This window comes from Heptranchias perlo, chromosome 33, assembly GCF_035084215.1.
Source record: "Heptranchias perlo isolate sHepPer1 chromosome 33, sHepPer1.hap1, whole genome shotgun sequence".
Classification (NCBI taxonomy): Eukaryota; Metazoa; Chordata; class Chondrichthyes; order Hexanchiformes; family Hexanchidae; genus Heptranchias; species Heptranchias perlo.
This window is the reverse complement of record NC_090357.1, coordinates 26,945,756-26,970,466: the sequence shown is the minus strand read 5'-3', so window position 1 is coordinate 26,970,466 and position 24,711 is coordinate 26,945,756. Positions and strand designations below refer to the sequence as shown.

The 24,711-nt window shown below is 46.6% G+C and overlaps 1 protein-coding gene across 1 annotated transcript in view; it reads left to right on the top strand.

Annotated features, from left to right (window-relative positions):
* kirrel3a (kirre like nephrin family adhesion molecule 3a) overlaps positions 1-24,711 on the top strand; it is a 441,035-nt gene that overhangs the window by 305,865 nt on the left and 110,459 nt on the right. The window contains exons 4-5 of the mRNA XM_067970790.1: positions 16,398-16,555; positions 18,384-18,534. Of these exons, the coding sequence (XP_067826891.1) occupies positions 16,398-16,555; positions 18,384-18,534 (309 nt within the window). The remainder of the gene's footprint in view (positions 1-16,397; positions 16,556-18,383; positions 18,535-24,711) is intronic.

Genomic DNA, 24,711 nt, shown 5'->3' with positions numbered 1-24,711 from the left:
TCTAGTCCCCTAACTCTCCCATCAAAACCCATCCCTCTAGTCCCCTAACTCTCCCATCAAAACCCATCCCTAACTCTCCCATCCCTAACTCTCCCTAACTCTCCCCATCCCTAACTCTCCCATCGAAGCCCATCCCTCTAGTCCCCTAACTCTCCCATCGAAGCCCATCCCTCTAGTCCCCTAACTCTCCCATCGAAGCCCATCCCTCTAGTCCCCTAACTCTCCCATCGAAGCCCATCCCTCTAGTCCCCTAACTCTCCCATCGAAGCCCATCCCTCTAGTCCCCTAACTCTCCCATCGAAGCCCATCCTTCTAGTCCCCTAACTCTCCCATCAAAACCCATCCCTCTAGTCCCCTAACTCTCCCATCGAAGCCCATCCCTCTAGTCCCCTAACTCTCCCATCGAAGCCCATCCCTCTAGTCCCCTAACTCTCCCATCGAAACCCATCCCTCTAGTCCCCTAACTCTCCCATCGAAACCCATCCCTCTAGTCCCCTAACTCTCCCATCGAAACCCATCCCTCTAGTCCCCTAACTCTCCCATCGAAGCCCATCCCTCTAGTCCCCTAACTCTCCCATCGAAACCCATCCCTCTAGTCCCCTAACTCTCCCATCGAAGCCCATCCCTCTAGTCCCCTAACTCTCCCATCGAAGCCCATCCCTCTAGTCCCCTAACTCTCCCATCGAAACCCATCCCTCTAGTCCCTAGCTCTCCCATTGAAGCTCTTCGTTCTAGTACCCTAACTCTCCCATCAGTGCCCATCCCTCTACTCCCCTCACTCTCCCATCGACATCCATCCCTCTAGCCCCCTCTCTTCCAGTCAAATACTCAACTGAATTTTGACACCATGCAAAACATTTCTAATTATTTGAGATCTTCCTTATATCTGTTCCAAATTTACTCGTCACTAACTTAAATTGGTGGTGAAAGCTCATACTCTGTGTTTCTGTTGAGCAGCTCCCCTGATATCTCAGTGAGTAAATGTCCCACCCGACATTCCACTGAGTCACACAAACCAGGGGGTCGAGCTGTGGGGGCTCAATCCCCTATCTGCGCAATCCCAGATTCAATCCCGATGACGTGCTCATTTAGCTGATGTCAACCAGTGCAGCAGTAGGACATTACAATTGGCCAAATGCCCCTGTGTGATGAGGGAAAGAAGCCAGTGTTCCGACTCCTGATCACTATCCAGTGACTCCCACATGTGGGTCAACATCGGGTGAGAACAGGTTTGTTTGAACAGGGCCTTGCAGTCAGTCTCTCTCAGTGTCTGTATGCATGTTCATGGCCTTATCTGTCTTAGTGTCTTCATGTATGTGTGCCTTTGTATCTGTGGCTGTATTTGTGTGTCTGTCTTGGTGTCCATCTTTATTGTCTCAGTCTCTAAATCTGTGGGCCACCGTACACTTCTGTCTGTCTCAATATGTGTGTGTATGCGCATGTATGCACCTGCGTGCATGTGTATGACTGTCTGTATGTGTGCCTATCTTTGTATGTATGTATCTATGCCTCTGTCGGTGTGTGTATTTATGTGTGTGTATTTATGTGTGTGTGTGCCTGTCACAGCCTACCTGCTGCTGAAACCCTCATCCATGCTATTGTTACCTCCAGGCTCAACTATTCTCTCCATTAACTTGAGCTCATCCAAAACACTGCTGCCCGCATCCTAACTCACACTAAGTCCCATTCACCCATCACCCCTATTCTCGCTGACCTATGTTGGCTCCTGGTCCGGGAACGACTCGATTTTAAAATTCTCATCCTTGTTTTCAAATCCCTCCATGGACTCGCCCCTCCCTATTTCTGTAACCTCCTCCAGCCCTAAAACCCTCCGAGATCTCTGCGTTCCTCCAATTTTTGCCTCTTCCACATCCCCAATTTTAATTGCTCCACCATTGGCGGTCGTGCCTTCAGCTGCCTAGGCCCTAAGCTCTGGAATTCCCTCCCTAAACCTCTCCGCCTCTCTACCTCTCTCTCCTCCTTTAAGACGCTCCTTAAAACCTACCTCTTTGACCAAGCTTTTGGTTACCTGTCCTGATATCTCCTTATGTGCTTGTGTGAAATTTTGTTTGATGATACTACTGTGAAGTGCCTTGGGACATTTCACTATGTTAAAGGCGCTATATAAATGTGTTGTTGTTGTTGTTGTTGTTGTTCCAATGCTCTCCAGGCTGGCTTCCCATCTTCCATCTTCACCTCATCCAAAACTCTGCTGCCCATATCCTAACTATCACCAAGTCCCATTCACCCAGCACCTACTTTGTTTGCTGACCTACTTTGGCTCCCGGTCCACCAATGCCTCGAATTTAAAATTCACATCTTTATGTTCCAATCCCTCCATGGCCTCACCCCTCCCTATCTCTGTAACCTCCTCCAGACCTACAAACGTTCATGAACTCCACGTTCCTGCAATTCTGGCCTCTTGTGCATCCCCGATTTCCTTCGCCCCAGATGTACCTCTCTCTGTCTCTCAGTGTGTGTACCTCTCTCTGTCCCTGTCTCTCAGTGTGTGTACCTCTCTCTGTCACTGTCTCTCAGTAGGTATACCTCTTTCTGTCCCTATCTCTCTCTGACCCTGTCTGTGTATGTGTGTGTGTGTGTACCTCTCTCTGTCCCTGTCTCTTGGTGTGTGTACTCCTCACTGTCCTTGTCTCTCAATGTGTGTACACCTCACTGTCCCTGCCTCTCAGGGATGCACTCCTCACTGTCCCTGCCTCTCAGTGGGTGTACCTCTCTCTGTCCCTGTTTCTCAGTGGGTGTACCTCTCTCTGTCTCTATCTCTCTCTGTCCCTGTCTGTGTACCTCTCTCTGTCCCTTTCACTGTGTGTACCTCTCTCAGTCCCGATCTGTGTGTACCTCTCTCTCTCCCTGTCTCTGTGTGTAACTCTCTCTCTCCCTGTCTCTGTGTGTGTGCGTACCTCTCTCAGTCCCTGTCTGTGTGTGTGTGTGTATGTGTACCTCTCTCTCTCCCTGTCTGTGTGTGTATGTGTGTACCTCTCTCTGTCCCTGTCTATCGGTGTATGTACCTCTCTCTCTCCCTGTCTGTGTGTGTGTGTATGTACCTCTCTCTGTCCCTGTCTCTCAGTGTGTATGCCCTCAGTGTTGGCATCCTGCAGTCTGACTGATAATTGCTGAAATAAATTGTGTAAATGACAGTTTGCCAGAATGTTTGATAAGAGCACTGAAGCTGATTTATAGCTCATCCCAACTTCAGTACTAAAAATAAACAAAGTGTCTGACTTCTAACAGTCAGCATGGCGCAGCCCCAGCTTCACGTCAGACAGAGTCACTATTGTGTGTGTACAATGGATCAGAGAGAGGCCTCAAATCACCAGGCTGTGGTCTGTTGCCAGTTCAACTTGTCCATCACTTACACAAAGCTTTTATTTTCTTAGCTGAATTAATCCGTTTCAAAATAGAACTCAACTCTCCTCACATGTTCGAGCAGATGGTGTATGCGATAGGTACCCGCAAGGAAATCGAAGTCCAACAGACCCATTTGTTTCCCTCCGTAACGACAATTACTGCTCTCCAAAAGCAATTCACTGTCTGCAGCACATTGGGGCAGCTTGAGCACGTATACAAGGGTGATATAAATGTGAGCTTTATTTTCTTAATTTATTCTGAACGACGGCCTGTAGTTACACACAACCAATGTTCTAAGGCGGGAGGTGGCGGGGGGGGGAAGGCTGAGATGTCCATCAGCACATCCCTGGATATGAAAACGTCACTTTTTGAGGAGGGTGACTCGAAATTTCTAAAAGATAAACCAGACACAAAACATCATCTTAAAAAAAAGACTCCATTTTTCCTCCTTACCTCGCGGTTTGGTGATGCCAAAACGTTAATTATTGAGGCCAATAAGGTTTTTGATGATTTTTTTTTTGCTTCAGGAGGGCAGACCTCAAAAATCAGATCCCTGCCCTTTGGTGATTGTCAGGAGCTCCCTGATATTTTTCGAGCACTTCCGAGGGCTTTCAATAGCAGACAGGGGTTGCTGTGGAGAATGGGAGCCGCCGCAAGAGAGGTGGCCCATGGGCCTGAGAAAGAGGCTGAGACTGGAGGTTGGTGCAGCTTCCCCAGGGATGAGAGAGTGGAAGTGTTGAAAGTATCAGATTCAGATCAGCCATGATCTAATGGAATGGTGGAACAGGCTCGAGGGGCTGAATGGCCTACTCCTGTTCCTATCGAGGCTTCACTCAGCTCTCACTCACCTGGTCACAGTAGCAGGGTAGAAGTGAGTTTTATTAGATGTGCACCTAAAAAATTCTAGGCCTGAAACTCGTGGTCTTGACTTCAATGGAAAAGAGAATGGGGCAGAGTTTAAAACAGACGGCCGATTTGCTATCGTCCATTCTGTGCTACTGCCCCAGGCAATTTCACTCCCTATGTGTTTGTCACATTTTGTAAAAACATTGTTGTAAAAACCCAGCTGCTTCATTAATGCCCTTTAGGGAAGGAAACCTGCCTCCCTTACCTGGTCTGGGCCTATATGTGACTCCAGCCCCTCGCCAACATGGCTGACTCTTAACTGTCCTCTGCCTAGCGAACCACTCAGTATCAAACTGCTACAAAGAATAATATCGTCACCGGGTCAAAATCCTGGAACTCCCGACCTAACAGCCCTGTGGGAGAACCTTTTCCACACGGACTGCAGCGGCTCAAGAAGGCGGCTCACCACCACCTTCTCAAGGGCACTAGGTATGGGCAATAAATACCGGCCTTGCCACTGACGCCCACATCCCCAGAATGAATGAAAAAATAATTTTCAAGCAACCTTGAGTGGTGAGGTCACATTTCAAGGTTTGCAGTCAATGTAGTTGAACATATTAAGCCTCGACACCAATAATAGTGGGTGGTCGTGACATCTTTCAAAAAAGTGATCTTGATCAAAGTCTGTAAATTCCATGTACTTTATTTCCCAGATTTATCCCCTTTTATCTCCCTCCTCACATGAAGGTACTGACTCGACGTACGGTTCAGTCCCATCCCTCAGTACGTTGCCCAAGTGTCCATTCTGCACCCTGTGAACCTGTACTGTGAGTGTCAGGGGCATCACAGCTGGTCCTGATGTCATCCTTACTCAAGTCAACACATTGCCACATTCCAGCAGGGATGCTGGGGTAGGGATCAGCAGGAGGGGCCTGGCTGATTTTTCCCCTTTCTTGACCCTGGACATTGAGATTAGTTATAGTCCCATTGCCTCCGCCTTTGCTGAGATCAGCTGACACAGAGCGCTCATGACTCAGTCCCGCACCAGGCGGTGCATTTACGCACTGAGCCATCGGGTGCTCCTGCCAGTGTGGCTTTGTAAGAGCTCTCTTCAAATTGCTGGGAGTTTAAGACAACATCATCGACAATAACAACTTGCATTTTACAGTATCTTTAACGTCGCAAGGTGCCTCACAGGAGTGTAATCAGGCATAAATTTGACAGCGAGCCAGAGAAGGAGTCATTAGGACAGGTGACGAGGTTGGCTTTAATGAGCGTCTTAAAGGAGGAAAAAAGAGAAAAGAAAGACTTGCATTTATATAGTGCCTTTCACGACCTCAGGATGTCCCAAAGCACTTTACAGCCAATGAAGCACTTTCTGACATGTAGTCACTGTCGTAATGTAGGAAATGCAGCAGCCAATTTGTGCACAATAGGTCCCACAAGCAGTAATGTGATTAAAACCAGATAATCTGTTTTAGTGATGTTAGTTGAGGGATAAATATTGGTCAGGACACGGGGAGAACTCCACTGCTCTTCTTCAAAATAGTGCCATGGGATCTTTTACATCCACCTGAGAGGGCAGACGGGGCCTCAGTTTAACGTCTCATCCAAAAGATGGCAGTCCTGACAGTGCAGCACTCCCTCAGTACTGCACTGGAGTGTCAGCCTAGATTGTGTGCTCAAGTCCCTGGAGTAGGAGTTGAAGTCACAACCTTCTGACTCAGAAACGAGCATGCTACCACTGAGCCACAGCTGACACATGACGGGAGAGAGGTAGAGAGGCAGAGAGGTTTAGGGAGGGAATTCCAGAGCTTGGGGCCTAGACGGCTAAAGGCATGGCCACCAATGGTGGAGCAAAGGAAGTGGGGGACAAACAAGAGGCCGGAGTTAGAGGAGCGCAGAGATCTCGGAGGGTTGTAGGGCTGGAGGAGGTTACAGAGATAGGGAGGGGCGAGGCCATGGAGGGATTTGAACACGAGGATGAGAATTTTAAAATCGAAGCATTCGGGGGTCCATAGCATAGGGCCTACATCAACAGTGAAAAGGATTGGCGAGGAGGCAAGGTAAATCAGGGGATAGTGATCAGGTGATGCCAGGTCCTGGGAGATGTTTCTGATGAATTTTCCCAAAGGTTACTGCTGCTGAAGCTGTCTAATATCCATTGAAACAAGTAGCTTCTTAATTATAGATCATGATTGAGTCCCTGAGCAGAATACGGGATGGCACTCATCCTCTCTGACACTCAGGCTGGGCCTGGCGAGAAGGCTTCAGCTTACGGGCACCCTCTTCAAGTGCATCTTTCAAACTGCTGAAGCCGGTGAGCATGTTGGCAGGCAGCCAGCGAGGTGAGATATCGGGCCCCTCATGAAACCCAGTGATTGCACCTCCCTCCGTATCCGGCCTCTGTCGTCTTGGAACGGGGTCAGCCAATTAGTTCCTCACTCTGAACAGTCTTGTGCAGTGAGTTCACGTCCACTGGGAGCTTTTAATGAGACAATTCCAAACTTAGTTCAGCCGAGATCCTTAAATTAAATATTTCCCCTGCATTACTAAAAGCAAACTGACGCTGGGTCACACATCCTAGTCTAGCATTAGATCCCCTATTAAAATTATATTCTTTAAAGTGCTAATCCCTTTATTATATTTACTTTATTATCTCATTTCTGTACTTGGCCCTGCTCTGAGTGGAGAGTTATGGGATTGGCAGCAGTGAATCCCTCGTTGCCCATCCAACTTGTGATATCCTGCCTTACAAGACTTTGCTTAAAAGTTGGTGAGCTCCAAAATGCTGTCACTAACATTTAAGGTGTAGGATTCAGGATTCAGAACTCCTGAGTTACACAGAGGGAACTCATGTGCTGTCACTTTGAAATATATCTCATGAGAAAGTATTCTTGCATTCGTAATAGCATCTTATCCATCTCTCAGAAACATGCCAACGCACTTCATACACAGTGGTTTACTCTGAAGTGTCATGGAGGCAAACACAGCAACCATTTTGTGCCAGGAGGGTCACACAAACCGCAGAGGGAATCGGTGGTGATTTAATTAATTTTTTGGCGGTGCTGGGTGAGGGAGGAATGTTGTCCAGGCACCCGGAGATCTACCTCGACTCTTCTTCATGTACTGCCTTGGGCTCGTTATACAGTCCCACCGCTTGTAGTGGGCGCGTTGATGTCAACGCGATTTGCCCGCTATAGGTGTTGGCCAGTGTGAACGAGAGATTTTCAACAAGCACGGGGGCAATCTTCACCCTCTGTCTCTGTACATCCCACTCTGTCCAAATGCCCCGGTAACGATCCAAATGGGGGCAAGAGAGCGGTCTGGTCAGTTTCACCTGAAGGCGGGGGGACTTAATGACAGAGGTGCGCACAGCTGTTTGAAGTAGCCGGTGTGCCTCAATATGGTTTAAGTGGTGCCTTTGTAATTGCCGCCTCTGATAATGGCAAATGGTTAGTGCTGCTTGTCCGATATAGGCAGCTGTTCGGGATAAGCAGGGACGGTGTGAGTGGTGGGGACTGTATCCTTCAGTAATGGATTGAAGCTCAGGACCCCGAAGTGAACCATAGAATCATCGAACCATACATCACGGAAGGAGGCCATTCGGCCCATCATGCCTGTGCCGGCTCTCTGAAAGAGCTGTCCAATTCCTCCCAGCTGTTTCCACATGGCCCTGGAAATATTTCCTTTTCAAGGACATATCCAGTTCCCTTTTGAAAGTTACTATTGAGTCTGCTTCCACTGCCCTTTCAGACAATGCATTCCGGATCATAACAACTCGCTGAATAAAACATTTCTTCTCATCTACCCACTGGTTTTTTTGCCAATTATCTTAAATCTGTGTCCTCTGGTTACCAATCCTCCTGCCACTGGAAACAGTTTCTCCCTATCTACTCCATCAAAACCCTTCATGATTTTGAACACCTCTGTTAAATCTCCCCTTAACCTTCTCTGCTCGAAGGAGAACAATCCCAGGTTCTCCAATCTCTCCAGATAACTGAAATCCCTCATCCCTGGTACCATTCTGGTAAATCTCTTCTGCACCCTCTGCAAGGCCTTGACATCCTTCCTAAAGTGTGGTGCCCAGAATTGGACACATTACACCAGCTGAGGTCTAACCAGTAATTTGTAAAGATTTAGTATAACTTCCTTGCTTTTATACACTATGCCTCTATTTATAAAACCCATGTGCTTTTTTAACAGCCTTCTCATCTTGTCCTGCCACCTTCAAAGAATTTTGTATGTGAACTCCCAGGTCTCTCTGTTCCTCCACCTCCATAAAATTGTACCATTTAGTTTATATCGTTTCTAGAGAGATAGAATTGAAAAGCAGAGAAGTTATGTTAAATTTGTATTGAACTTGGTTAGACCACACTTAGAGTACTGTGAACAGTTCTGGTCTCCATATTATAAAAAGGATATAGAGGCAATGGAGAAGGTGCAAAAAAGATTTACTAGGATGATACCAGAACTGAGAGGTTATACCAATCAGGAAAGATTGAACAGGCTGGGACTCTTTTCTCTAAAAATGAGAAGGCTGAGGGGTGACCTGATAGAGGTCTTTAAGATTATGAAAGGGTAGACATAGAGAAGATGGGGGGAAAATTGGATCGGGCCTATTTTTGGGCGGGGGTAGTGCAATCCGCTATTACCCTGCGCCCAATGGCCCCTGTGCAGGCAGGACGAGACTTTCGTCACGCCTGAGGACTCAACTGCAATCTGCGTTGAACGAGGATTCCATGCAATTCGCACTTTCCACCAGTAAGGTGGGTGGGTGGGGGGGGGCTCCAATCTCTTAAAGGCAAGCTATCTGTTAGAAATCTCTTAAAGGTAGCTGGTACCTGTTACTTGCTGAAAATAACAGTCTGCTGTCTGCACAGAGTCTGAACGGAGATCAGACAGCGCACACGTAAAGCACAGATGCAGGTCCCGTCCCTATGTTTACACACTGATGAGTTGTGTTAAAACATTGAATAAAGGTTGTGCACTACTAAATCCCACATCCTCCAATCTGCATGCCAGATGTCACCAATCTGCCGATCTGAGTTTGTACCAGGCCTGCGAGAGTGCGTGCACCGGGGTTCTTTGCTGATGCACTAGAGACCTTGGTGCAAGAGGTGGACAGAAAGAGGGACATCCTATATCCGCAGGGGTAGGGGTGGGGGTGGGGGGTGCAAGAGGCCCTCCAGACATATACTCAAAAGACAGTGGGAGGCAGCGGGGGACGAAGTCAATGCCAGGCGCACAGCATCATGAACATGGATGCAGTGCAGGAAGAAGTTCAATGCTTTGACATGAGTGGTCAAGGTGAGTGAGGTCAACTGTCAAGTGGTGTCTCCTACCAACTGCACCACACACTACACCCCCCATCACCCACATACCAATAAACTCACTCTTTCCATCAGTACTCAACTCTTCCAACCTGATGCTTCCTCTCACCCTTACACATTACCACTGTTTCAAGCCGCCCACCCACAACTCACAGGCCACCCACACTGGCAGCTATTCAAGCATGACAGGCATATCACCCAGGTACACATCCCGCTTTCTTGCAGGAGAAGGTGGCTCATATCAAGAGGCAACAAGTGGCAGTGGCATTTAGCCCCTCGAGCCTGTTCCACCATTCAGTGAGATCATGGTGGACCAGTGACCTAACTCCATATACCCGCCTTAGCCCCATATCCCTTAATACCCTTGGTTCACAGAAATCCATCAATCTCAGATTTAACTTTCACAAATGAGCTAGCATCAACTGCCGTCTGCAGAAGAGCATTCCAAACATCTCCACCCTTTGTGTGTAGAAGCATTTCCTAACTTCACGCCTGCGCGTCCTGGCTCTAAATGTTAGACTATGTCCCCACTTCCTAGTATTCAAGTCTAGGAGACCTCCAAAAACAGTTACAAATGTCTCAACAGCCAGAAGCAATAATCCAGCCACTAACCTGTAACTCCTGCATGGTCCCTTTAAATAGCGCCGGTGGGGGGGTCCTCCAGGCACTCTAGACACGTCCAGATGGTCGGGGTTAAGACAGTGCACTGAGTTGAGCGTTAAGTCCCAAAATGGTGCCTATCACTTTAAATCAGTGTTGCACACTGATTGAAGCCATTTTCTCCCTACTTTACATGATTTCAGCGTGCGTTATCTGTGCCTGCGCTAACTCCTATACCAAGATGGCGTCTGGTGCACGTCACGCTGGAAACGTGCGTGCGCATCCAAGACGCCATCTTGGATGTCGGACAGACCATGTAGCACAGAAACAACGGGCGCTACACGGCCCAATTTAGCGCCCGATGCTTCCACTTGCGGTTGAGACCAGACCTAGGGGCCATAAATATAAGATAGTCACTAATAAATCCAATAGGGAATTCAGGAGAAACTTCTTCACCCGTAAAGTGGTTAGAATATGGAATTTGCTACCACAAGGAGCAGTTGAGGTGAATAGCATAGATACATTTAAGGGGAAGCTAGATAAACACATGAGGGAGACAGGAATTGAAGAATATGTTGATGGGGTTAGATGAAGAAGGGTGGGAGAAGGCTCACATGGAGCATAAGCAGGTCCGTGGAGCATAGTCCTGTTGGGCCGAATGGCCTGTTTCTGTGCTGTACATTCTATGTAATTCTATATAGCCTCTCCTCATTAATCCCAATCACTGCATCATCCCACTCTCTGCCAATGCTTCGGAACTGAAATTCCACACTGAAATGCCTCGTCTCCCGCTGTTTCCTGGGGGCGGGGGGAGGGGGTGGGGGTTGAGGGCGGAGACCTGACAGAATTTCAGGGCCTTACAGTCCAGGTTCACACCTGGAGAACGGCCAGTTGGACAGGGCCCAGAAGGAGGCTGCCAACCCTGTGCAACCAGATCCGAGGGAGAGCCCCCCACCCCCGCCTTCAGGAGAAGAGAAGAGGGAAAAGTATTAAGTGCATGGGGGAGGGGGCTGCGAAAACCACTGGGACACACTGAAAAGAAATCACCAAGCATTTGTCTGCGGGGCTTTGAGGAACTCGTGGGATCATCAGAGAGAAATGGGAGCTGGTATTACCAGCAGTCAGTGAGCTGTGTAATTGCAGTGCTCAAAGATTACAGCAAAACAGGACAAATATTTCACATCAGGAGGGTTTCATTATTTTCTACACGAGTAATAATTTAACACTTCTGTTGGCATTTGTGGAAGACTTGATGTAATTGCCTTTTTCTCCAACAATCTTGATCTTCAGTGTTACTTTTCAGAGCATATATGTTACATATTTTTCTTGGGCTCAGGGTCTCAGGCCGCTCCCATTGGTGACCTCCTTGTTCCTAGGGTTGCCAACTCTGGTTGGACGTATTCCTGGAGGTTTCGTCACGTGACCTCCTGCCTCAAACAGCCCCATCCCCCACACTCCTGCCATTGGTCGCCTGACATGTCCATCCTCACGGCGCCCCCCGTTCCCTGGCGAATTGGAAAGTGAACAGACTCTTAATTACCCGATTGGATGATCCTTGGCTGTCAGTCAAACAGCCTTTTTTCCTATCTCCAATATGTTTATAACTAATAAACAAAAATGTTCAAAGAGAATTAAAAAAAACACAATTATTTTTACCACCCCTATGGTTTTTCTCCTGGAGTTGCTCGTAACAGTGTCCCGGAGATTAATCATAGAATCATAGAATGATGCCGCACAGAAGGAGGCCATTTGGCCCATCATGCCTGTGCTGGCTCTTTGAAAGAGCTATCCGATTACTCCCATTCCCATGCTTTTTTCCCGTAGCCCTGTAAATGTTTCCACTTCAAGTATTTATCCAATTCCCTTTTGAAAGTTATTATTGAATCTGCTTCCACCGCCCTTTCAGGCAGTGCATTCCAGATCATCACAACTCACTGCAGAAAAATTTTTCCTCATGTCGCCTCTGCTTCTTTTGCCAATTACCTTAAATCTGTGTTCTCTGGTTACTGACCCTTCTGCCACTGGAAACAGTTTCTCCTTACTTACTCTATCAAAACCGTTCATGATTTTGATCACCTCTATCAAATCTCCTCTTAACCTTCTCTGCTTTAAGGAGAACAATCACAGCGTCTCCAGTCTCTCCACATAACTGAAGTCTTTCATTCCTGGTACCATTCTAGTAAATCTCCTCTGCACCCTCTCTAAGGCCTTCACATCCTTCCTAAAGTGTGGTGCCCAGAATTGAACACAATACTCCAGCTGGGGTCTAACCAGTGTTTTATAAAGGTTCAGCATAACATCCTTGCTTTTGTACTCTATGCCTCTATTTATAAAGCCCAGGATCCCATATGCTTTTTTAACAGCCTTATCAACTTGTCCTGCCACCATCAAAGACTTGTGTATGTTCACCCCCAGGTCTCCCTCCTGCACCCCTTTTAAAATTGTACCATTTAGTTTATATTGCCTCGCCTCATTCTTCCGACCGAAATGAATCACTTCATACTTCTCTGCGTTAAATTTCATCTGCCATGTGTCTGCCCATTTCACCAGTCTGTCTATGTCCTCCTGAAGGCTGTCACTATCCTCCTTATTGTTTACTACAGGGTTGGCGACTCCTGGACAATCCTGGAGGGTTGGCAACCCTACTTGCTCCCCAAGAGCCAGAGTGTGCCTTTACCTGCCTGCTGACTGGGTCCTTTGTAGCGAACCTGTGGATTGAGCAGAAAATTCTGTTTAATGTATTTTGGCTTACTGGATATATCACGTAATCTTCCCGGACTTTGAGAGGTGGTAAACACTTCACTAGACCAAGGCGTAGGCTAAAAGCTACCAGGGAGATTTATTAAACAGTAAATGGATATACGAACGAAAGCAATGACACAATAATTACAGGCTTAACTGCATATCCTAAGAAGATAAAAAATAACAACCAGTCGCATCTGCTATGCTAAAGCACAATATAAACTGGTCTCTGAATATTAACCTTTGTGTGGCGGTTGTCGCTGACCATTTACAGAGTCTCCTTGGCCTGTTTATCTCTCTCTCATGTCTTTGGACAGACCACCCAATTTAAACAAGACAGGCTGAGAAAAATTAACCAGAAAATGACCGGGACGAAGGAAATTTAAATATGTGTCTCCGAAACGCAGACGATTCTCGAATTTGAACTGAATGGCCTGACCTTCTCTCCAATTCCTGATCGGACGAAATGTCTACATTCTGAGGCTGTTCCTTATCAAAATAAACCTGCCCATTTCCTGTCAGTGCATGTGGTTTTTAACCCCGTATGTACCATAACAGAAGGAAAGAAGCCAACACCATGAGACACCAGAGTCACAAATGATTCATTTTAAATACATTCAGCTCAGTTTATTTTTTGGGACAAGTATTAATAACATAACATGATGCACACCTCTCACTACACTCCCTACATCACCTCTGTCTTATTCAGGCACCGTTATTGTCCTAAGAGCAATAAGATAAAACGAGTATTAACCTACCAGGGGCTATGAAGCAGAACCACCAACACTCCAACATTTAGCAGGAATGTCACACAGAGATTGTGATAAACCGCTCTCCCATCTGAGAACCAGGATCAACCACCTGAAAAACAGGATCTCCCACCTATGGATTGGGATGTCCCATCTGTTGTTTGGAAGTTCTCCCTCTGGACTGGGATCTCCCACTTGTTGATTGGGATGTCCCGCTTCAGGATTGGGATGTTCCACCTGTCCTGGGATTGGGATCTCCGCCTGAGGATCAGGATCTCACACCTAACCGTTGCAATCTGTCTCCTGAGGATTTCCCACATGTACGGACTATGCTGGTAATTCCCCAGCATTGCTCTCACAATATCTTGCAGAAGAATGAGAGAAAGCAAGAGAATGCTATGGAGACAGGAATATCCCAGGATCCAAAGCAGCAGCGAAAGTCCTCTATTAAAACTATAGGACCGTTTCAATAGAAGGCTTTCATTACCGATATGAATGTTTAAGATAGCTTTGCTCTATAGCTTACTTTGGCAAATTCCACACCAGGTATGAAAGAGAGAGATAGAAAAGGACAAAAAGACAGGGAAAAGAGAAGAGGAAGAATTAATTAATGCCATTTGACTGTCCCAGCAGCCAATCTGACAGCTGCAGCTTGCTGCTATTAACCATGGAATGTTTCTGGTGTAAGGGGATGCTGCAGATGGGTGACTCATGACTGAGTGTCTCACCTTTAGGCTTTGGCTGATGTTAACAGCTGTGCCATAAAGTTAATAAGACAGTAAGTCGAAGTTAATGTCTTGGAGTATTCAGTGTCTGTTCCTGTGATTGCCCTGGTGAGCTCAATTTCAGATCTGAGAGTATAAATGGGGTGACCACGTTTTATGAATGCAAAGTGAGCCTAATACAATAATACAGCCAGCACTGGAACACATGGCAACTTTAGGTGACTTCTTAAAATAGCACACTAATTTTATTCTCAACAAAACATTCTCACCGATGAGTCCCCATTTCACGAGCATTTTGTCCTATCAAAATCGACTGTGGAGGCAAATTTTCAACTTGTTTATCCGTGGATGGCTTGATTTGTGAGTAAAATCTGCACAATGTTTTAAAAACAATTTCTTTAATCTTTACGTTTATTACATTTATTTTTTCCATACACCTCTTGTGTATGAGTGAGTGTGGTCACAATATAGGCAGGTACTCAGCCTGCTTCCTGCCATGTGACACTGCTACTCTGTAATGTGGCCACTAGGAGGTGCAGAAGAGCAGCCCTGGGGAGGGGCCAATTCCTGTCTTCCCTCGATTTCCCCTAATGCCTTGCAGTGAGCCCCCACTCGCTGGTTGATAAGATCACAAGATAATCACAGGTGGGGAGGGCCATATTTTGGGATACAGTCTATGAGTGATTTGAGACATGACATGTGGTGAGTGTAACAGGTGACTTTGGACCTATGGTTCCCAAATCTCTCCACCACTGGGGGTTTTCCTCGCCTCATGTCTGGGTCTGTTGTAGACTCACTGATAGAGATCGATTGCTTTGATTAGTCAACTCCATTATTGTTGTATCATGTGATGACCAGGATGGTAGACGGTGAACTAGATGGACCATGGTCATTTTTCATCTAGCAATTTCTATGTAAGGCCATTTGGCCCATCTTAATTTATCCATCCAGAGAGATCCTAATGACCACCCATTGTACTATCCAATTGTTTCATAAATGATTCAACTCTATCTGGAAGTTTATTCCATATGTTGATCACTCTGAATTTCCTGATTATTGATACCAAAATTACTGTTCGCTATTTTGAAGCTGTGTCCCCTAGTGCTACTCCCACAGTTGAATTTAACAATCCTTTATACTACTATCAGATCACCTCTCAGATGCCTCCTTTCCAAGATCAAAAGCCACACAGAGTAATAAAGGGATTGGCAGTGAGTTACACAGAGAGTAATAGAGGGACTGGCAGTGAGTTACCCAGAGAGTAATAGAGGGATTGGCAGTGAGTTACACAGAGAGTAATAGAGGGATTGGCAGTGAGTTACACAGAGAGTAATAGAGGGACTGGCAGTGAGTTACACAGAGAGTAATAGAGGGATTGGCAGTGAGTTACACAGAGAGTAATAGAGGGATTGGCAGTGAGTTACCCAGAGAGTAATAGAGGGACTGGCAGTGAGTTACACAGAGAGTAATAGAGGGATTGGCAGTGAGTTACACAGAGAGTAATAGAGGGACTGGCAGTGAGTTACACAGAGAGTAATAGAGGGATTGGCAGTGAGTTACACAGAGAGTAACAGAGGGATTGGCAGTGAGTTACATAGAGAGTAATAGAGGGACTGGCAGTGTTAGACAAAGGGTAATAGAGGAACTGGCAGTGAGTTACACAGAGAGTAATAGAGGGATTGGCAGTGAGTTACATAGAGAGTAATAGAGGGACTGGCAGTGTTAGACAAAGGGTAATAGAGGAACTGGCAGTGAGTTACATAGAGGGTAATAGAGGGACTGGCAGTGAGTGACACAGAGAGTAATAGAGAGACTGGCAGTGAGTGACACAGAGAGTAATAGAGAGATTGGCAGTGAGTTACACAGAGAGTAATAGAGTGACTACCAGTGGGTTAGAGCTGTGACTGAGTTCCAGGGCTATAATAGTATTGGGAAATCCACATTACAGGGGGTTGAACCTTCTAACCCTGTGCTTACTGAGGTGCCTTTGTCATTGGGCAGTGGTTTCATGCTTGTATTTGCTCCGTTTGTTGCAGTACCTCCGGACAAACCGGTGATCAGCAGCGGGCCTGTCGTCAGCCTGAAGGTCGGTGACTCGCTAAACCTGACGTGCCGCGCGGACAACTCCAAACCAGCCGCCGTTATCACCTGGATACGAGACGGAGAGCCCCTGAGCGGGGCCACCTACGTAAAGGTGAGGATAGCAGCCCGACAGCAACATACGGACAAATAGTTTCACACTGTGGTAGAAGGAAAACTGACCAGGGTATGGAGTGCAGTGGGATGGGGTGAGGTGGGATAAAAGACATAAGAAAGAAAGACTTGCATTTACACAGTGCCTTTCATGACCTCAGGATGTCCCAAGGCACTTTACAGACAATTAAGTACTTTTTTTTAAGTGTAATCATTATTGTAATGTGAGAAAACTCAGCAGTCAATTTGCACACAGCAAGATCCCACAAACAGCAATGTGATAATGACCATATAATCTGTTTTAGAGGTGTTGGTTGAGTGGTAAATATTGGGCCAAGACACTCACGAGAATTCCCTGCTCCTCTTCAAATAGTACCATGGGATCTTTTACATCTACCTGAGAGGGCAGACAGTGCCTCGGCTTAACATCTCATCCAAAAGACGGCATCTCCGACAGTGCAGTGCTCCCTCAGTACTGCACTGGAGTGTCAGCCTACGTTGTGGGCTCAAGTCTCTAGATTAGGACTTGAGCCCACGATCTTCTGACTCCTTTACCCCGAGATTTCCAACCACACTTCTGGCGAAATTATGGTGACGGAGCAGGAGGAAATTCTGAGGAAATTCCCAACCTAAAGTTACTTGGAGGCGGCTTTAACAATGGAGGAGATGTGAGGATTCCATTTGAGATCAGATGTTATTGTGAAGCCAAGGATGTCAATGTAAGAAGAAAAGCGAAGAGGGGGTAGGTGTTGTTTGGACTTGCAAGAGACGTGAAAGGTATGGAGGAAATCAAGATTCAGCCAGTGTATTGGGAGAGTTTTGAGCACTGATGTTGTGCCATCTAAAGGAAGTTAATGAATATAGAGTGGAATCACCAACAAAAGCATGGGAAGGGTTAGATGATGAGTGGAAGAGCCCATTGATATGGAGGAAAAAAAAGAGAATGGGAAAGAGTGAACAGGTCAGCCATTAAGTGTAGCACAGAGAAGGCGATTTGTGAGGTGAATGCTGAGACGGAGCTGTATTCTCTATTCACACCTAAACTGTCATGACTTGGACAAAAAGTAGTTGTCATTTCATTTCCTTTGAGTGTTTTTGTCTGAATTGAGTTGCAGGGTGAGCAAGTTAATGGCATTGGAACTAAGCATCACGAACAGTCTGTCTTTAACTTGCAGCTCAGAGCAGTCCTGATCCAGGCAGAACATTCGACATCATTCCAACTCCACATTTTTCAGCATTCTTCACTCGTGTTGCTTGTCTCTGAATCCTCTGCCTGTTCGTCAACGTTCTGCCTTTCTGTCCACAGTTTTGCTGTGTGTATGATATAATTATTGTGACATTGCAGAGTTTCCCACTGCACACACCATAAAGAAAAACTTGCATTTATATATCGCCTTTTGCAACCACAGGACGTCCCAAAGTGCATGACAGCCAATTAAATACTTTTTGAAATGTAGTCACTGTTGTAATGTTGAAACGTGGAAACGTGGCAACCAAGATCCCACAAACAGGAATGAGATAAATGACCAGATAATCCAATTTAGTGATGTTGGTTGAGGGATAAATATTGGCCAGGACACCAGGGAGAACTCCCTGCTCTTCATCCAATAGTGCCATGGAATCTTTTACCTTCACCTGAGACGGCAGATAGGGCCTCAGTTTAGCATCTCATCCGAAAAACAGCACCTCTAACAGTGCGGCACTCCCTCGGTACTGCATTGCAGTATTAGGTCTCTGGAGTGGGGCTTGAATCCACAACCTTCTGACTTCAGAGGCGGGAGTGTTACCCAGTGAGCCATGGCTGACATTTCAATCATTTTCTCCCACAGAGACTCCTGAAGGACGGGAAGCGCGAGAGCATCATCAGCAGCCTGCACATCCCGCCGTCCGAAATCGAAAACGGGCAGCGCATCATTTGCAGAGCGAAGAACGCAGCGGTCCCGGAGGGGAGAGAGGCCGAGGTCACAATCGATATCCAACGTGAGTTGTCTGTTCCACTCTAAGCCTTTCATTTCAACCTTTGCCATTCTGGTATCTCACCTTCCACATACATTATTGCTTCTGCCACCGTGGTCAGTGCGACAGATACTTTGGACCTCTCGGGGTAGAGTTTCAACTTGCTGCCAAGGGTGTAACGCGTGCCGTCCGTTATCCATTGAAGTCAGTAGAAGTGAAAATCGTTGAGGTTTCTATAATGGGCAGTCAATGTGCAATGCCACTTTTACACCCGGTGGCATGTTGGAAACCTACCCCCTTACTACATGGGTGTGTGCCGATTGGATTTCCACTGTACAGCAAGCGTGTCCAAGTGATTTGTGTTTGTGAACTGCTAAGATGTTTTACCATGGAGCCTCAGGTGTCACACAGTACCCTAGAAGTTCGAGCCTGCCCATTTTTGGATGGGGTGCAGGGAACAATCCCTGCACCTAAATGGTGCGGCCTGGGGCACCCCCAATATTGAGCCTTGGGCCTCAATTATAGGGAGGCGGTGAGTTGCCAAGAGCCACAGATATCTCACAGGCGAGGCGCGATCGAAGATTGGGCCCCTGTTAGTGTCGCAGAAGCCCTCAGGTAAGTGAGGAAGGGAGGGTGGGAGGTAAGGCAGGGATGAGGAGGGGGAGGTAACTGGATTAGGAGGTAGTGGCAGTGATCGGCGGGAAGATGGAGAGGTAGTGGAGGCCGGCATTGACCGGGAGAACCAATCTTGATTCTCCTGACTCCACATTCAGGTAAGTTTATTTTAAACTCTTACCTTATTGGGTGTGGCTTGCAGCAGTCCCATTAAGGACCACCTTTAGGCTGCATGTAGACCTGGTTTCCTTGAGTGCAGCGGGCACTCGCACTGGCTGCATCAGGGAAATCCAATCTTGCAGTTGGAGCCTCAAACAGGCATGAGGCCCCTTATTTGCATATGCAAATTGTGGCGCACTTTCGGCTTGCAACGAGTGTGCGCTATCTGCCCGCCATATTGGAGGCTTAGGAGGCCATTTAGTGCCTGAAATTCGGGTGCTGTACGGCCAAATTTCTGGGCCCTAATGTTGAAATTCCTCTTCCCATTAATATACACATACCTCAAGCTGCTGATTCCAACAGATCCCAGGAGGTGAGATTGTTTTCTGGCAGTTGAGTAAAAGGGGCACTAGCGAATCGACAGCCCATTTTACACCGGAAAAGAAAATCAGGCGGGGAGTAAAACGGTCTGCCGATTCGCTATCCCCTCTGCTAATCGCCCCCTCAGTGTTCCGATTTAGGATTTATCCACCAATGAGGCAACAGCGCTAAGAACAGCCCTTTCTCAAACCTCCAGGCCCACCAAATTCAAACAGGACAAACCAGTGAGTGGGAAATATAGAACTGAGCTGCCTGGACTTCGAGGGCCAGGGCTTGCCGGTCTGGATACGGCCCAGAGGCCATAATTTGGACACCCTGCAGTTATGTCACGGTAAACACGTTACACCAGAGGGGGTGGGTGGCCAGGGCAGGGCACCCAGGAGGGAGCTGGGTGACGTACTGATGCCTGAATGGTAAGAGTTGGATTTCAGAAACTATAATGAAAATAATCTTACCTCAACGTTTCCTTGGGGCTGCGCTACTTTCTGTCCCTCCGATTTTCTATCCTGAAGATGATCAGGACTGATTTAGACTGCCGTTCCCTCCCACTCTCCACCCCAATGCTGGACTTCAGCCTTCTGACCTCACATCCTGCTTCCTCAGTATATATGGGTGGGCTCCATCACCTCAAGCACATTATCTACTTGCATGTTGCCCAAGCCTTCAATACCTTAAAATTCTGAGATCAAGTCCCCTCCATGTCTTTGTCTTTTCAGCAAGTAAAACCCTATGGCATCAAACCTCTCTTCAGGGCCCAATGCTACCAGACAGTGGATTACCTTTGGTCTCCTTTTCTGTACCTTCTCCAGAATCTCAATGTCCTTTCTGAGGTTAGGGGACCAAAACTATACTCAGTACTGCAAATGAGGTCTGGCCAGAGCCTTATGTCTAATCTTGTGGCCCTTGTTTTGTAATGGATGGTCTGTGCAGCCCAAGACCCTAGTTTCCTTGGCCTGACACTACACCGAAACTTTGAGGGAGCATTCAACGATCACTCCCTAGTCAATCTTCATAGCTCAATGCTCTCATGTAAGGGGTCAACCTTGTTGCCCTCCCTGCACCTGCTCCAGAGTCACAATGTCCTTCCTGAGATGGGAGGACCAAAACTGGACTCTAAATGCACTTGAACCTTAAGGGACTGATCAATAATCAATCAATATAACAGGACTGTGTGCCAGTTATATTTAAGTGGTGTGGACTCCTGTTCTATTCCACGGCCTTAAGTGTGCCCACGTGCAGAACTGCACACATGCCTATATTGAAAACCAATCTTGGCCCCACTTCTCAGTCTATCCAAGTCAATTTGCAGTCTATTTCTTTCTTCTATTGCTTCCGCCTCTGGTGTCATCTGTAAGTGTAAATATTGTGCCGTCTGTACCCTCCTCCAGATCATTAGTGAATATAATGAACAGAATAAGGAGAAACTGTATCCACTGGCAGAAGGGTCGGTAACCAGAGGACACAGATTAAGGTGATCTGCAAAAGAGCCAGAGGCGACATGAGGAAACATTTTTTTACGCAGCGAGTTGTTATGATCTGGAATGCACTGCCTGAAAGGGCAGTGGAAGCAGATTCAATAGTAGCTTTCAAAAGAGAATTGGGTAATAAGACCAGAAGGGATGGGAGCAGGAGTAGGACAGAGTAAATATTTGAAGGGAAATAGTTTACAGGGCTATGGGGAAAGAGCAGGGGAGTGGGACTAATTGGATAGCCCTTTCAAAGAGCCGACACAGGCACGATGGGCCAAATGGCCTCCTCCTGTGCTGTACCTACAATGATATGATGATAGAAGGGAAACTGGTGCTGAACCCTGGTGATTGGACCCCACTGGGAGTCGACTCCATTTAAAGCTGCCTGTGGTTGGGGTCCCGTAGCCAATTTGTTATCCATCCTCCCATTTGACCCCCCCACACCATGAGACCTCATTTTTATGCATCATGACTCGTGCAGCACCTTATCGAAATCGCTGCAGATGATTTCCTAAATGTCTCTTCGATCCGCCATTTTAATCACCTCTTCAAAAAAAACTGGATCAGGTTTTCCAAACATCACCTGTTTTCCGAAGCCATGTTGGGAACCTCCGCAAAACACCCTTAAATTCTAAATACCCATTTATGGCATCCTTTATGATACCTTCCATTAAGTTCCCCAGCACAAAGTTTGCACATCGGGCTACAAATCCCAGGATTTGACTTTAATCACGAGCGACCTTCTCCAATCTTCTGGTACTACCTCAGTTCTCAGTGAGCTGCTAAAAATATCCACTAGGGCATCAAATAAGGACCCTGGCCATTTCCGTCAGCACCCTCAGGTAAACTAAGCACTTTTTCTACCTTGAGCCCTTTTAATTTCAAGCATCCTGTCTAGGTTTAAGTCCTATTTGCTAGGATAGGGGCAGATCCTTCTCAGTTAAAAACACATACATGGTATCTCCTCAAATCCTCTGCCTTGCCTTTGGCATCATCTATAGCTATCCCCGAGTCACCTTGTAATACTCCTACTTATTCCATCATTGAGCTTTGACTCCTAACATAAGCAAAACCTTCCTTCCCATTGTCCAATTTTCTACTATCTTCCTCTCTAGATCCACTTTAGCTTCCTCAATATATTTACTTGTTAACAGTGACTGCACTTAATATCTTTCTCTACCTGAAGGGGTGCTACTCCATTTATAATTCTCAAAATACTCTTTTTGAGTGCTGGCTGTTGAATGATCTCCTCATATAGCCATCGCATCCTCTTCACATTGTACACTTGTTTGCTTTTCAAAGGGATATTTAAGAACAACAACAACTTGCATTTATATAGCACCTTTAAATTATTAAAACGTCCCAAGGCGCTTCACAGCAGCGTTATCAAACAAAATTTGTCACCGAGCCACATAAGGAGATATTGGGACAGGTGATCAAAAGCTTGGTCAAAGAGGTAGGTTTTAAGGAGCGTCTTAAAGGAGGAGAAAGAGGTAGAGAGGCGGAGAGGTTTAGGGAGGGAATTCCAGAGCTCGGGGCTTAAACAGCTGAAGGCTAATGGTGGAGCGAAGAAAATCGAGGATGCGCAAGAGGCCAGAATTGGAGGAGCGCAGAGGTCTCAGGGGGTTGTAGGGCTGGGGGAGGTTACAGAGATAGGGAGGGGCGAGACCTTGGTGGGATTTGAAAACAAGGATGAGAATTTTAAAATTGAGGCGTGCCCGGACTTGGAGCCAATGTTGGTCAGCGAGCACAGGGGTGATGGGTAAACGGGACTTGGTGTGAGTTAGGATACGGGCAGCAGAGTTTAGGATAAGCTGAAGTTTACGGAGGGTGGAAGATGGGAGGCCGACGAGGAGAGCATTGGAATAGTCGAATCGAGAGGTTAAAAAAGGCACGGATGAGGGTTTCAGCAGCAGATGAGCTGAGGTAAGGATGGAGTCGGGCTTCCTTTCATTTCAGTATTTTTTGTTTTATTCTGCACTTAGTTCATCTGCGCCCAGCTCACCCTCCCAGTAAACCACTGCTGTGTCTCTGCTCATTTCTTTTTAAAATGTTGAAATAGCAGACTACTATCCAAAACTTGCTTACAGCTCCACATTTTACGCTTTATAATAAAATGTTAAGGAACTGTAAATTGCTCCCTCACTTCCTCTCCAGTTGAGATTAGCTCACTCAGCACAGCAGACGGTTGACCTGAGACCGTCTCAATCTGTACAGTTCGGTCTTACACCAGATGGCGCCTTCACTCACTGAGCCATCAGGGGAGCTTTGAGTTGCATCTCTGAGTTTACGATGTTACCTCAACCTGCCATCAGATTACTTGTCATCCCAGCTACATACTATACTCCCTGAAATCCAGAGCCTATTCTGCACTCTCGTGCTTCCAGAGAGCACAGGGTGGGAAATTTTAGCCTGCGACTCGCTGGAAAGTTGGTTGCGAGAAATCGATCTTTGTCTGAGGTAGGGTCCAGTTGGTTTGTGTCATTCTCTTCCTCAGCCTACACCTATCTCTTCTCGTTGGTAAACAGTTCGACTTTTGGCAGATCTTTCCATTCTCAGTCTCTCCGTGCTGGTATCATGGCGGGAACGGTAGGGAAATCGGTCGGTGAGGCCTCCCGCACTCGCCCTGGATTTCCCTCACAAACCCCCCCGCAACTAACCCCCCTAGAACCGTAGCTGGCTGCCCTTTCCCCACCTGCCACATCTAAATGCTAGTGGAGGGGGCTGGGGTCCAGTCTCCCTGACCTTTTGTCTGCCCCTCTTACTGCCACTCCCAGGAACCACATGCTTACAATGTTGCCAAGAAGAGTAGTAAGCCTGAGGATTGGGAGAGTTTTAGGAACCAGCAAAGGATGACCAAAAAATTGATAAAAAGGGAGAAAATAAAATTTGAATGTAAACTAGCAAGAAATATAAAAAAGTATTGTAAGAGCTTCCACAAGTATGTAAAAAGGAAGAGAGTAGCGAAAGTAAACGTTGGTCCCTTAGAGGCTGAGACAGGAGAAATTATAATGAGGAATCAGGAAACGGCAGATGCGTTAAACAAATATTTTGTATCTGTCTTCACAGTAGAAGTCACAAAAAGTCTAACAGAAATAGTAGGGAACCAAGGGGCTAATGAGAGTGAGGAACTTATAGTAATTAATATCAGTAGAGAAAAAGTACTTGAGAAACTAATGGGACTAAAAGCCAATAAATCCTCTGGACCTGATGACCTACATCTCAGGGTTCTAAAAGAGGTGGCTGCAGAGATAGAGGATGCATTGGTTTTGATCTTCCAAAATTCCCTAGATTCGAGAACAGTCCCAGTGGATTGGAAGGTAGCAAATGTAACCTCGCTATTCAAGAAAGGAGGGAGAGAGAAAACAGGGAACTACAGACCAGTTAGCCTGACATCAGTCGTCGGGAAAATGCTGGAATTCATTACTAAGGAAGTGGTAACAGGGCACTTAGAACATCATAATATGATTAGGCAGAGCCAACATGGTTTTATGAAAGGGAAATCTTGTTTGGCAAATTTATTAGAGTTTTTTGGGGATGTAACTAACAGGGCAGATAAAGGGAAATCAGTGAATGT